This window comes from Hippocampus guttulatus, chromosome 3 (assembly GCF_054856545.1).
Source record: "Hippocampus guttulatus isolate MCC_2025c chromosome 3, RoL_Hgut_1.0, whole genome shotgun sequence".
NCBI classification, from domain to species: Eukaryota; Metazoa; Chordata; class Actinopteri; order Syngnathiformes; family Syngnathidae; genus Hippocampus; species Hippocampus guttulatus.
The window spans coordinates 16,971,869-16,986,705 of NC_141263.1; the positions used below are offsets into that span (position 1 = coordinate 16,971,869).

The 14,837-nt window shown below is 41.9% G+C and overlaps 1 protein-coding gene across 1 annotated transcript in view; it reads right to left on the minus strand.

Moving 5' to 3' along the window:
• elp4 (elongator acetyltransferase complex subunit 4) overlaps window positions 1-14,807 on the minus strand; it is a 54,516-nt gene extending 39,709 nt beyond the window's left edge. Inside the window, exons 1-6 of the mRNA XM_086107111.1 lie at window positions 14,612-14,807; window positions 13,543-13,578; window positions 7,627-7,748; window positions 5,735-5,869; window positions 3,729-3,865; window positions 825-909 (exon numbers count right to left, since the gene is read on the minus strand). Coding sequence (XP_085963237.1) covers window positions 825-909; window positions 3,729-3,865; window positions 5,735-5,869; window positions 7,627-7,748; window positions 13,543-13,578; window positions 14,612-14,789 — 693 coding nt within the window. The 5' untranslated portion in view covers window positions 14,790-14,807. The remainder of the gene's footprint in view (window positions 1-824; window positions 910-3,728; window positions 3,866-5,734; window positions 5,870-7,626; window positions 7,749-13,542; window positions 13,579-14,611) is intronic.
• Window positions 14,808-14,837: the final 30 nt, after the last annotated feature.

Genomic DNA, 14,837 nt, shown 5'->3' on the forward strand with positions numbered 1-14,837 from the left:
AAGACTTTTCCTTTATCAACAGAACGATTCAATGAATGCAAGCGAAATGTACACTTGCAGCCCATCACCCATGTGGTCAAAATTGAAAAAGATAATACCACAAACGTAAGTAATTATGGATCTTTTGTCAGTGGATCAAGATTATTTCGTAGTTGAGATAAATAGCTGAATTGAGTTTAAGAAAAAGGGCTTTGAAGTAAAAAATATATATAAAAAATGCATTGATCATTCAATTTTAAGTCTGAAAAAATAAGGGTGCTTTATTATCAGTACAGGCGGCCCGGTAGTCCGGTGGTTAGCACGTCAACTTCACAGTGCAGAGGTTCAATTCCAGCTCCGGCCTCCCTGTGTGGAGTTTGCATGTTCTCCCCGGGCCTGCGTGGGTTTTCTCCAGGTACTCCGGTTTCCTCCCACATTCCAAAAACATGCGTGGCAGGCTGATTGAACGCTCTAAATTGTCCCTAGGTGTGAATGTGAGCACGGATGGTTGTTCGTCTCTGTGTGCCCTGCAATTGGCTGGCAACCGATTCAGGGTGTCCCCCGCCTACTGCCCGAAGACGGCTGGGATAGGCTCCAGCACCCCCCGCGACCCTAGTGAGGATCAAGCGGTTCGGAAAATGGATGGATGGATATTATCAGTACATAGTATCAGAAGAAAATTGGAATCTTTTTGAAATAATATACACAATTAATTATATTGGAATACCATTAATTATTATTTTTTTTAAATCTGTTTGCACAATGTGGATTTCCAATCATCAAACGCACAGAATATCGATGTGTCATGCCATCATGGAAAGCAGCCGTTCTTTCCTGCTTCTTACCAGAGGTGCTGCCACACTGAAGCCCTCCCTCCTTATGACCTCTTCAATGGATTTCAGCAATGCAGCGTAGGAATCAAGCACAGGGCTGGAAATATACAGCAGAAAGTGGACATAGAAAGAAAAGCAGAGAAGCGACTGCAAAAATTAAAATTTGGACAGCAACGCTCTTCAAAAATGTCATAATTTTGATAAAAGTGGGCCAAGTCTATCAGCGTGGTGGATTAATCCGCTATGACTGCAATATGCTCCTCCTGACTATGCTTTTCTGGAGCCACTATCAAGAGATCCAATTAATTTATTTGCTTGATTAAATTACAACACGACCGGTTCTCTGTCAGCTCCCCCGAGGTTTTGATCGTGCCTAGACACACAGACAAGACAGACGTATGAGACGTGCTTATGCTGATATCTAATACTAAGATTGGACAGCAGTTTGGTGTTTAATCAAGGGTAACATCTGCACCTCTGACAAAGCACACACCACTGTGGGACCGAGGACTCGGCTCACTTATTGCCTATTGGGAGGCGAATAGGAATGTTAACCCCGTCTTTTTACACAGGACCCTCCACTTAAGAACGCCCTGCCATTTTAATGACCAGTCTGCACTGAGTCACAGTGGGCTGCAATGTCACTTATCAATTTGACCCGCAGGCTGCGAAGAGCTGATACACATATATCCCACACACATCAATAGCCCGCATTAGGAAAAGCAATACACACTTGTGTCGATTACACTTGTGCCAAGTATATCCATGTACTCCATTTCATTTATTCAGTACAACAATGGTGCCTCCTGACCCCGCTGGGGCTAATGATAGAGCTGATGGTGAAAAAAGGAGGGACACCTACCCTTACAGGCCTCTTTGCCCATGCCCCTGCTCTGAGGAAGGGGCTTGGAGAGGGGGCGAGGCGGGGGGATGGCTTGACAAGCACTTGAGTGAAAGGTTGTCTTTGCTTGGCAGCCATTGTGTCGGACGTCATTGTATGTCAGCTGCCCCTACTGAGCACCCTTCATTCAGGTACCAATCAGGTCTAGGTGCTTAGCTTACAGGGGCTAGCGTGTCGGCTAATTAGGATCATACACGGGGAAGCTTCTTTATCTCGATGTTCCTCTTTCTTTGAGGGGAATGAAGGAGGGAGACGAGGGGGGGTGGGGATGTTCAGTTTTAAACAACAGGATCTGTATCACCTAGAGAGCAATTTGTGCCAATTATGCCTTCAAGTGAAACGGAGCAATTTAACAGCTAGGGTAGCGGCATGGGGCTGTGGACACGTGCAAGGGGGAGAAGCCTGCTTAGAGTTCGTCTGGCACGTGTGTGTTCATGTACCGTGTGTGTCTATGTATGTGCAGCAGTGACGGGGCGGGGCTGTGGGCACAATGGTGCTGGTGCAGGTGTAGTTTCCCGCTGTTTAAATGTCTTGATGATCAAACCCACAGAGATGCCCCCAAAGACAACCGCATTGAAATGTAATAACGAAAAGACATTTATTTCTGCTTTTACGGGTAATCTTTACGTTAATCTATGTGGTGCACTTTGGCGGCCCGGAGCAAATGCGTAGCCACAACTTTTAATGTATTTGCACTGGTGCTGTGTTTCACAGTGTTTGCTGAAATAAAGAGAGACTCGATAAAGCCTCCTCCTCATTCTCTGCGCTCCAGATTGCTGTATTTACCCAGTGAGTGAGTGTGCCTCTTCGTGTGCCCTTGTGTGCTCAGCAGCACTCTCTGAGTAAAGAGTCTGCGTGACCTCTGAACCCTAAGTACACTCAACACGGTCGAAATCAAACAGTCGCTGAGCAAACATGACCCTTATTTGAATAGGCATACACAACTTTTCCGACAGGCTGAACCTTTTAGGCCAGTGGCAAAGCTTCTTAGGCCAGATTTTTATTCATCTGTATCAGCTGCTAAAATGGCAATAATCCTCACTGAATTAGTACGCACACTTATTATGCTTTATTATTGCCAATCCCGGCAAAAATCTCAAAGTGCTTCAATTTGTATATATTATTATTATTATTATTTTAAATTGTTATGGTCATTATATTCCCACAACAAAACTACCATATTCAGAATTTGTTTCACCATATAGTGAACCACATCAGACACGTCGGTCTGCAAGAGAAGACGACTGTGAGAAAGGGTCACGCAAACGGCTGCGCCTCTTGAGATGTAGGGGTGCACCTTGGCGGTAGTCAGGTAGCAGACTAGCATCTGTTGAAAAACATTTTGTTTGTGTGCAGTGGGACTTTAACGCTGACCCCAGTCATTGTCTGCACCTCAGCTTTACATGCCTTTTAAGCAATGTTTTTTTTTTGTCATGGGTTTGCATCATATATTCAGTGTTGTGGACTCACAATTCAGGAAGGAAAACCGGAGAAAGAACACAGAACCATCAGTCGTGTTACACAATAGACACACGACAATATGTACAGTATTTTCCATATAGTTTGGGCATTAAATGTTTTCAGTGTGTGTTCAAATAAAATGTGTTTAAAAAGTGTGTTTTAAATACTTTTAGCATTTGGGAGGTCTCAAACTACAAAGCTTTTTTTTTCTTTAATATATCGGTCTGTCAGATTTTCACCTATTGTGGTTGGGTCTGGAATGTACCCCCTGCCATAAAAGGGGCTTCACTGTACCCAAATTAAACTCTTCTAAACCAAATGTTTTCTTTTTGGCAGCCTAGTTAAAGGCTTTATTCCTTTTGGTCTGCTGACATACCTGGTTTGCTCTTTTGTGCAAACAATGCCACACTTGCTCACTCGTACTTTTAAGCAATGTCTTTGTTGTATAAATGCATTTTGTCGACGCCGCCGCACATCGTGTACTTTGCATGTGTTCTCAGGATGGTGTCGCATTGTTTTGCTAGTGTTCTGCGGAAGATGTCGAGTTGTTTTGCCTGCGTGTGGCTGATGACTGCCTGGAATGTTCTGGAAGGTAGAAGTGGTGGCACTTGGCTGCCTGGCGGATTTCTGGCTCCATTGTCTTGGAAACGTCATAGTAGTGGCCGAACCGAGACGATGATGCTAGACCACTCTGAGAGAGGGGGAAAAAAAATTAATAAATCACATGTATGTTGAGACAAAAGAACTTGGTAGACAGTTTGGAGTTAAGTATGTGTTAGAAGAAAATGTAAAAATGCACGGTGGTAGATGACTCCTGTGTCCATATTCATACGTTTCCCACACATTCAAATACACAAAAAGTGAGAATGCAAACTTAGTGTTGTTGGGTAATTCGCGTTTCATTGATGATTGCTAAATCTTTGTAAGAAAGCATCATAAATGTGTCCAAAATGAAGAGGGGGATAGCATTTTGGCCCCAATTGTACTGTTAGAAACACACAAAACCAGAAGATGCTCTAAAATAACAAAAAATGGCGATCGTATCCCCTGCATCGGACACTGCCAACAGAAGACACAAATCCTTCATTGTATCATTGTGATGTATTATACACAAATTCCAAATCCAAACTACCTGCTTTCAACTGTTTTGCAACAATGGATTTTAAACTGTTTTCAAATGAGAAACAAGATTAAAAGACAAACAAATTCTATTTGTTTCTCTAATTTGTTCAAATGAGGGTGCTCCACAACAACATGGGAATGCAATCGCATTGTTTATGGGTCATTCCTTAACATTCCCAGAACAGAGAAGTTAAACAACCACTACCAACACGCTCGTAATCATTTCTTCACATAAATGTCCACTTCTGGCTGTGAAAGAAAACGTGTCAGGGACGCAGGGGAAGGCGGATGTTTTCCTGCAGCTGAAAGAGAGAGTTTGAGCTCCTCTCTCTCCGTGAAACCAGGGACTCCATTGTTAGAGGTACCCTTAATCTACTCCTAATCTGGATTAGGGCCCCCGGTGTGTCCTTCTCCTAGCGGGACGAGGAGGTCAGCGGGGTGAGGGGGGCTCAGGGCTCATCTTCTTTTTGTGAGCAGGGCAACCCGCTTAGCGTTCCTTCCCCGCCCTGACAGCCTCACCTTTGATCTGATGTCTTCATCGAGAGAGAGCGACACAGTGGGCAATGCCAGCAGAGGTGTGTGTAAGGGGAAAGTAAGCGTTGACTCTGGGGGTGAATTTGGGATGCAAATCCTCTGGTGGGGCTTACCAATGGTTTGTAAAGACGATTTTACAGGGGAAGGGGGAGAGGTGACGAAAGGACACAGATATAAAGAAGTTTCCAGGGAGAGAGAAAGAGGGAGAGGATCCCCAAGGACACACTGTGTGCTGTTAATCCACATAGCGATATGGATTATAGACCAAAAGGGTAGAGGGGGGGGGGGAGAGAGAGAGAGAGAGAGAGAGAGAGAGATATAAGAGAGAGGGGCGTCACCTCTACTCAAAGCGGAAGAAAGAGTGTAGGGCTGCCGACCATAGCAGGGGGAAAGGCAGGGATTTGGGAGAAGACAGAGCCGCAGGTCTGGGTCGTAGGGTTGAGCGGGCAGACATGTCAATGCACAGGCTGCAAAGTACCCTTGTTTCCCAGGCTAAGCAGGGGAGCGGGCGTGTGTATACGAAGGCTGGGGACCAGTGAAAAGCCTACCTATTGCCAGCTAAGTGTGAGTAATCTGCTCCAGCTCTGAAAAGAGAGGCTGAGGCCTTATTCCCGACACAAAGAAGTTCAGAATGCTGATGGATTTAATGGCGGAGACAATTGCAATAAATAAATAAATACAAAAATGTGTCCGGAAAGTTGCTGCGATTCTTTGCTTTCAGAATTCCACAGCAACAACAAAATCTAACATACTCATCTAACCCAAACACACGCACACACACACACACACACACACACACACACACACACACACACACACACACACACACACACACACACACACACACACACACACACACACACACACACACACACACACACACACACACACAACTCCTGATTACCTGTACTTTTGGGAGATTCTGATAACGCCAGGCAATCTTCATGGCATCTAAATTACCGTGAGGCTCAGAAGACAGCCTCGGCTGGTCCGCTGGTTTGTGCATGACAACATCATCTAAAATGGGGTCAGGAAGCTCCTGCGTACATTGGTGAAGCGCACGTTAATGTTGAAATGTACTGTATATATATATATATATTTAATTTTTGCAATCATATATTTCAATATATCCATGCATGCGTGATTTGTTGAGTTTTTCACTAATACAGTGTAATTACCATTCTGTGCTTGTATCCAATTCAAATAATATAATGTTTTTTTAGGTTTGTGCAAAAATATTCATTATTTGATTTTAAAAATGTATATGCAGGGTCAGAACTCAGATACAGCCCCAAACTCAAATGTTGCACAATCAAACTAAGGGTCGCCCCATACTGATGCGTGATGCGGTGGAACTCCACTCAGCAATTATTAATGTGTGGGGTTCTGCCACAAGATTCCATCTGTGGCCGAGACGGTACAAAATTTGAATCGGAATTGCACACTGTGGCAACGTCACAAAATATAGTCAATCATAATGCATGGAAGCTTTCACACGGGAAAAATCTATTTGCGGGTTATAAGTGGGCAACCTCGACTGACACTCCATTTTGGTATGGCTCAAAAAAAGTCATACAGTTCCACATATTGTATGAGGAGCCTCGGTGCCCATGGCAAGGACTCGTTATGCGAAATTGCCAAATGTGCAGGGGGGAGTGGCCAACTGTCATTTTTATTTTAGATGGATGGGTTCTTGTTAGGTTCTGAAGCATCACACAATGTTTTTGATATTGACTGCACATTTGACAGCAGTTTGAACTTAACACTGCAAATCCCATTGAACATGCTGCAGGGTCTTACATCTCGGGCAAATCTCTCCAGAGCAGGCGGTAATTTGATATGCTTATGTAGGATCCTTTCACAATTTGTACCTGTGGTTTCATAAAAGATGATGTTTCTGAACGAAACTTGGGTCGTTTGAGCTACTAACGGCCGATATTCAAGTCGTTAAATTTAGCAAGTCACTCCCTCTTAATATTCTAGTTTAAAAAAAATTATTTTTATGTATTTTTATGGGTGTGAAATCTGGTATGCATTCATAGACAACTCATTGCGAGAACCCACACTGATGTGACAGTTCATTGGTATTACCTTAATTTAAAAATAACACTGCTGTAAAATTGCTAATTTTAACAGTAGCAAGGAAATACATATAGTGCGCATGAATCAAGATAGTGTCCAATTTTCTCACAAATTCTTCATGCAATGTTTTTGTATCCGCGTAAAGACAAACCAACAATGTCTACCTAAGCACTCAGGATTGGCAAAGCAAAGAAAACACTAAATAATGTGATATATCCCCATTGAGGGTGCCCCTGTCTTAATAAACCTTTGATATGTAAAGTGAGGGTGAGGCTGTGACCCCTCCCACTATCAATCAGTGCGGGAGAGGCACACCTCCCGTATTTTGTGTGGCAGTTAGCTTCTGGGACTGCAGCCCTCTTCACACAGCGATGCATCGGGAAACAATTAAACAATGCCACAACCGCGCCACCCGCGACCTTTTGAGATACCCCCGCTGACCTGGACACATTTTGAGGACTGTGTTCCTTCATTATCGCTTAAACTGTACACTGACAGCTGATGGATTGCCTCTAAAACTATGTGTAAATGAATATTATGTTGGCTCTTTTTAATATAGATAGATATAGAATAGAACCGTTTGGCAAAAGCTTTTTGCAATGAAAGCAATACCATGCAGTATAAAACATATTTGACACCATTTCAACTTTACAATTTCTTTTGGTTACATGAACATCCTAGCCAAAACAGAAACTGACAACTACTAACATTTACCTGGAAGATGTCATTCGGGTGATCTTGAGCCGCCGCTAAGAAGAGTTCATGTTGACACACCACTCCTTCTGCCAGGAAGTATTTTAGGATCATACGGGCGTAGCTATCATAACGGTCCTCCTCTAGTGAAAAGAAACAAGGGTTGGCAACATTTCAGAAGTATGCTTGTTTAGTTTGTTTCCGATAGAGGGGGGCAAAAACCCCCCAACAAATATCATATCCCATTACAGTGACACAGAAAGTTAAAGGTACACTCAGGTATGCACTGGAAGACAAAAAACTGAAAGCGAAAAATGAAGGTAACAACTACAGACCCTCGAGAAACGATTCCCACGTCTCACCTTCATGTCATATAACTTAAACAAGGAGTCAATCATAGCGTATACAGGATCTTGTCAATCTCCTCTGACCATTCCTTCATATCACATCTTTGAGTTCAGCTCTTCACGTCCATATCACAGTGTCTGGCTATAATTGTTGTAAGGATTTGGCTAACTTAAGAACTTCGATGGCACTCGATGTGGCACATTGGCCCGCTGTAGGTGTTACTGCGTGATGTGACGATCATTGTGTGCATCTTTATTTTCACCACTCTTGTCAAGGTTTTTGGCAAGGACTCAGTCGTACTCACTTCACAGTATTCACCTGACCTTTTCCAAAGATACGCTAGCTGGCAGGTAGGTGAAAAGCGAGCAGGAGGCAGAAGAAGCGTGGCACCTGGTAATGGTCCCTGACATCTAAGTCTCATGAATCTCATTTGAACGAAAGTGCGTCATGAGGGTTACACCTTTTGGCTGACCCTGCTTCCGTCGCCTATGGAGGACAACTTGAGAGGCATTTCTGAAAGCTCCATGGACCCTTGTTCATTAGAAGAGTCAATATCACTATCAGGGGCCTTTGAACCGTCCATATTGCACCCCAAAAAAGTTTAGATGCTCCATTGAATGAACTTCCCATTAGTTGTATGTTATGGTGATAGACATTCACATCGGCCAAGCCCCCACTGTAGCTGCAACAATTAAACTACAACAAATCAAGATAATCAATAATTATTGTTAAAATCAATTAATCGTTTAGACATCTTGTTTATTAGAAGACATTAGCAAACTTTTACATTGGAAAATGTACAGTAAATGTACTATGTCCAAATATAATAAAAATTTAACAAAAACTAAGCATTTAAAAACGAAACAAAAAAATTCGCAAACCTGCTCTAAAAATGAATAAAACACAAACATCACAATAAAATTAAAAATAACTATAATAATATTATTACAGTAACTCTAATGAATAATATATATATATATATATATATATACAGTATATATATATATATATATATATATATATATATATATATATACATACATACATACATACTGTATTTAAATACACCAATTGAGTATCACTATCGTATACAATGGAAGTCATGAATGGATTTAAGAAGTCCTTTGGAGTCCGAGCATGAGTGACAGAGCAATCATTTGGTCTACCAAATGAGTCCCAGAGGTACATTTGCTTATTAAGCACAAAGTGGCCACCAGTCCATACCAGACCAAACCGAAAAAAAAAAAAGAAACAAAAAAAAGCATCATCCACCGTGACACCCCCCAAGCAGGACACAACTCTGCCCAGCATGCCACAGCTGCTTCCTGTCACAATCAGAATTTCGTAAAGATTTCCTAGGGTTTTCCAAACAATGACAACTAGTGGGCAGGGGGGCAAAGGCGGCAGTGACAGTTAAAGGTAACGGGTGCACAGCTGACATCTTGGGAGTGACATCCTGACGTGTCATCCTCCCGCATCCGGGGAATTCCACCTCCCACGTTCCCAGTCTATGTCCTCACCTACGGACTAAGGATGGCCCAGGAAATTCCATGGCTCTTCAATTTGTTGTCGGTGGGGCTCCCTGTTCTCTTTTTGATGGCTTTCTAGGTCAGCAGGCCTTTGTGGCTTTCGGCAGGCCCCACAAAGACTCCCAGATGGGCCCTCTCAAGATGGGGCCTATTGTGGCTGTGTTTCTATGGGAGCCTTACAAATGGAACCTCCAGGAGTCATTAGGCAGTAGAAGCGAGTGGGGTGGGGGTGGGGCAAAGGGTGGGGTTAGCAGTTTGGGATATTGGAGTAATGGGGGGGCAAAGTCATATCTTCTAGGTACAGCAGTCATTCTGGATAGTCAGTGGATGATTTTGGACCACCCCCCCTTGCTTATAGTGACAAAGGTTTGGTTAAGTGGGGAAGGCCTCCAGCTTATTTGCTTTCAACCAGGGGGAGTGCAAGACTGTTGAATCATATTTGCTGAAGCAGCAGTAGGACGGAAAATATCTAGGTCATTGTGTTTCTCCCCTTACAAGACCTCAATCAATGTGCTATTATAGTAAAATATATGTGTACAGTATAGTACAGACAGTTTTTTTTAGCATATACTGTCTTCAATGATTCCAAACATTTATCCAAAATATTGTGAGCATAAATGTACTGTATGTGGATGGTTCTCAGAAAGTTTGATACAGGAGTGTGACATGAGAGCCCCAAAATGAACTTGTTCAAAACCATGTAAAAATGATCGACGCGTTAAATCAAACCTTCCTGCAGAGTGCACCGCTCACGTGTCTTCTGAAGCTGAGCTCTGACTGATTGTTACTTGAGCCTTGAGCAACTGTGATGTCATTTTCAGGCAACAGCAAAACAGGTGAAAGTGCTTACTAATTTATATTCCACAAACACAATATCAATTAGAATGCCATGTTTGGACTAGTTGGGCTGCATAGAACAAATTACTGTAATGAAAAATATTGGGTTGACTTCCCATTGAAGGTATATTCAAATTAATAAAGACAATTAATATGGTAGTACATTCAAATTTGGATTAAACCTTGCAGGTTGCAACAGCATTCCTGACATGTTTATGAATTGAGGAAATACTGTGTGGCCTTCATTTTGTTTTTCTGTAAATGTCGAGTGCATTTTAAAAATGGAACCAAAAACTAAACACTATGCATACTTGCACAAATACAATGAAAATACAGTACAAAAAGAAATACTTGAAATTGCATTGTGCAAAAGAAAACCTCTTTTGGTATTCAAATATTATCTGATTGAAACTTTATGCAAAATGCTTTGTTCACTAGTATGCATAGTTTAATACAAAGAAATCATATTTACAGGTAAAAGTAGAAAATCTATGACAAATGCACACAATTAAAATGTGGTTAGAAAAACAAATCGGCAATTAAATGAATGACTCGTTGACTATTAAAATGTCGACGATTTTGATCGTTAACGTCGGTGTGATTAATCGATTAATCGTGGCAGCCCGAGACTCAATTAAAGGAGGTCCGTCACTGTTTCCGTCAGTACTGTACTGTATTTCAGGCCGACGCACGTGGCCCTAGCGCATCCCTTGTCGGCAACAGCCACTGACAAGGTAATTTCCACGCCCCACACAGACGCCACACAGCGTGATGACTGGTGAAATAAAAACAATGTGGGACACATGTCACTGAGAGGTCTGTAGGACTGAAAGGTATCCGACACTTGTTTCAAAAAATAGTTTTCTTTATTTGACTGTGTGTCAGGTCTGCGGCACCTACGTATGACGTGGTACCAGGAAGTCCGTTCCCGACACCGTTTGGCTTTCGCTGACAATGGATTGAGCCGGCCTGAAGATGCCCAACTCTGTTTATTCGCCACAGGTGCTTTTTAAGGATATTTTGAGCTCTTGGCATGTCACGAAGAGGAAGTGGTCGCATTGGCTATTTTGAACCACTCAAAATACATTCACACACAAACGACAGCACAAATCTCATTAAGGTTTATTTTAATCTTTGCAGTATGTCTGCAATATAGTAAGCAGTGAAAACTGGTGATTAATTGTCAAGGGCAAAAAATCCTGACTCTCCAATTGGGTCAGTGCTTGAACGTATTATTATAACGCCATATTTTCTGAGAACCACCCATATCTGTGCTATTACATTTTTGACATTCACACAGTATATGTAGGGTTTTACCGGAGTAATATGAAAATCAAGTAAAATAGGACTTTATTCTCAAAACATTGCATCGGGAGCTGAGTTGGACAAACAGTCACCAAGCGAAGTCCCAATTAAAGCTTTATTGTCCCGGAGGATTCTACCTTCAAATGTATTGACAAATATTTTTAAAGCTTGTCAAAAATTATTTCAAAGTCATTTGAACCAACTATGAATGACCGTCATGCTTGCAAGCAAATTCTCAACAAATAATGATGTGGGAAAGGCACACAGAAGAGCTTTGTTCGTTTTCTTGCAGATGCGAGATCCTCAGACAGCGGGCATACTGCAAAGCCCGCGACCCAGGCCCCTCCTCCCAGATGACAAATCTGGACGGACAGCTCAAGACACTTCAAAGGCAGACAAGAGCAGTCTGATAATTTTATGTCTGACTCTCACAAACAGGCCATCAGAGCTCAAGGGGCAGACTGTAGGAGACGACCGCCTGAAACAAACATAAACAAACACACACTCCAAACTCCCTCTGACCCACCCACGCACAATACACTAAACAAAACAGATGCACACACACATCTCTTTTAAAGGCAAACACAACACACACACACACATTTCACCTTTACTGTGTCTCTCATTACCAGATGAAACCAACCGTGCATTGATTCACAAAATGGAAGGGAAGAACGCATTAGTGTGTAATCATTGACTCCTGCATCGATTGGGGGGGGAGGAGGAATTAAAGGGCAAAGCAATATCATCAGTTTGGTATAGGTCTTGGTACATTTGCAGCTTCGAGTGAAAACAACAATAAGGTACCCTAACAGTTTCTGCACAAGTATGTCTTTATTGAATATTAATAATAATAATAATAATAATGATGATGATGGTCCACAGAAAAACATTTTTGGCTCAAAAACAAACGTGCTTTGTTTCTAAAAAGTATATTTGCCCGGGTGGCATATTAATTAATGGTGTGCACACCTGGAATTCAGGTGAAAAAGCATTCATACACTGCACAGCATTCCACAGAGAAAGATGGCGGTGAATTCTGTTCAGGCACCTAAAGGCCCCTGGTGGACCACTAAAAAATAACCTCAATTTCTGGTGGCTGCTTCTAAATATTTGTCAAGAAGCAAGCAAGGTCACATCATAGCCCTCTCCTACCGGTAGGTGTATAATTTGGCTATAACGAAAGCCGATTTGAATCAGAAAGTCGGTTTTGACAAGATGTGGGGGCATCGAATTGAACTGAATCAAAACGTTCCACTTTAAAATGCACCATCCTTGAATCTTATGGCACGGTGCACCTGGAAAGTGTTCATGGCGCTTCACTGTTTCCACATTTTGTTATGTTACAGCCTCATTTCCAAAGTAGAAAATATATATATATATTTTTTCCTCATAATTATACACAGTAGAATGCAGCAATGCACCGAGACATCCTGGATGAAATCATGCTCTGGATTTCACCCTGGAGCAAAGGTACCTTCCAACAGGACCATGACTTGAAGCACACAGCCGAGTAAACAAAGATGTGGGTGGCTTCAGGACAACTCTGCAAATCTCCTTAAGTGGATATGTCCAGAGCCCGGACTAGAATACAATCGAACATCTATGGCGAGATCTAAAAATGGCTGTGCGCCAATGCTCTCCATCCAACCTGATGGCGCTTGAGAGGTGCTGCAAAACTGCTCAAAAACAGGTGTTCCAAACGTGTGGCATCATCTTCAAAAAGACCAATTCATTGCATTTGCGATTATATCAAGATATTATGAATCTTATTGTTCGAATCATAATATTTGTGATTACAAGGTTGTCACTTGAAGCGCATGCCAAACAGCATCCATGGAAATCACACTAATAATCAGCTAACAAGTTAATACGATTGACAAATGATGTTAAGAGTGACATACGACAAATGTCTCACCTATGAGAAGCACTGTTCCAACTGCTAAACCACCACCTGTTGGGGAAAAAAAAGTTAGGTGCAACATATAAAAAAAGGCACTTTAATACATTTAAATGATCTTCTTTCCAGTCTCTCATGCATAACAAAACTGGAAACATTTATTTTTCCTATTATGAACTTCTTGGTTTAGTAATATCTACAACAGGCGTCACCAGCGTGAATACCAGGTTGCCCTCAATGTCCACGAGTTGTCCGCGGACCTCTTCTGAAAATAGCTTTCCAGTGAGGGGACATTGTGCTTTTCTCTGAATGTTTTACAGTATATCATTTGAAAACGTGAATACTGACAGAGACTTATAGAAATAAAGTTTTGAATACTGATATCTGTTTCCTGCTGATTTTGAGTCATGATCAAGGTTTTCATTTGAAAGAATATTATTATTAGCAATAACAAATGAGACTCTCGTTATAAGTCATTTGATCATATTTACTGTATTTGCCCTTCACATTAATCATTACCCAAAAAGTCACTCGGTTTTAAAAAGGTTGGGGACCCCGATGTACAACATAAGCAACCAAAAGATTTAGATGATACTGGGTGAAAAATTTGGTTTAGAGTTTTTATTATTCAACAAATGCAACTACACATTCAACCAGTGGAGTTCTACACTGAGGATCACTTTGATTCACGATTGTGTGTGGGGAGAGGGCGATCTTTATTATCTATTTCTTGGTATGCTCCTCTGCTTCTCTTGAATTTTCACATGCCATCAAGAGTCTAACAGTCGTGTTCCAATTAAGAAAAAAAGTCCTAGGTTGGATTTTTGTTAAAACATCCAATTAGGAAACAAGTAAATGTTACGTTTATGTTTAACGTATGAATTTACATCCAAGGAAGTCACCAAAAATACGTATGGAATGCTATCAAAGACCCTGTCATGTTGAAAAACTCTATCGGATGGATTTACCCGTCAAACCCGACTTTAGGCAAGTGCATGATTACCATAAAAAGTATACAACTAAACATGCAAGCACTGTTTGCCGTGTTGATGCAGTGCAAGCTCAAATGACATCTCAGCAGACTGACCGAGCACATAGTCGAGCGACGTAACACCAGTGGAAATGAGAAGCTGTCCGTTTTGCACCGAGAGCCTTGTACCAGGTATGCTTAATAACTTATTCCTCGTCTTCTTTTGAAAACTCGTGGGATTTAACGATGTACGTTCCACGGATTGTTTACACGTATCGTTGACGGAGGCTGCCATACTGCTCTGACACGCGATGACGACTTCCGCGTTTGGGAGCGTGCTGTC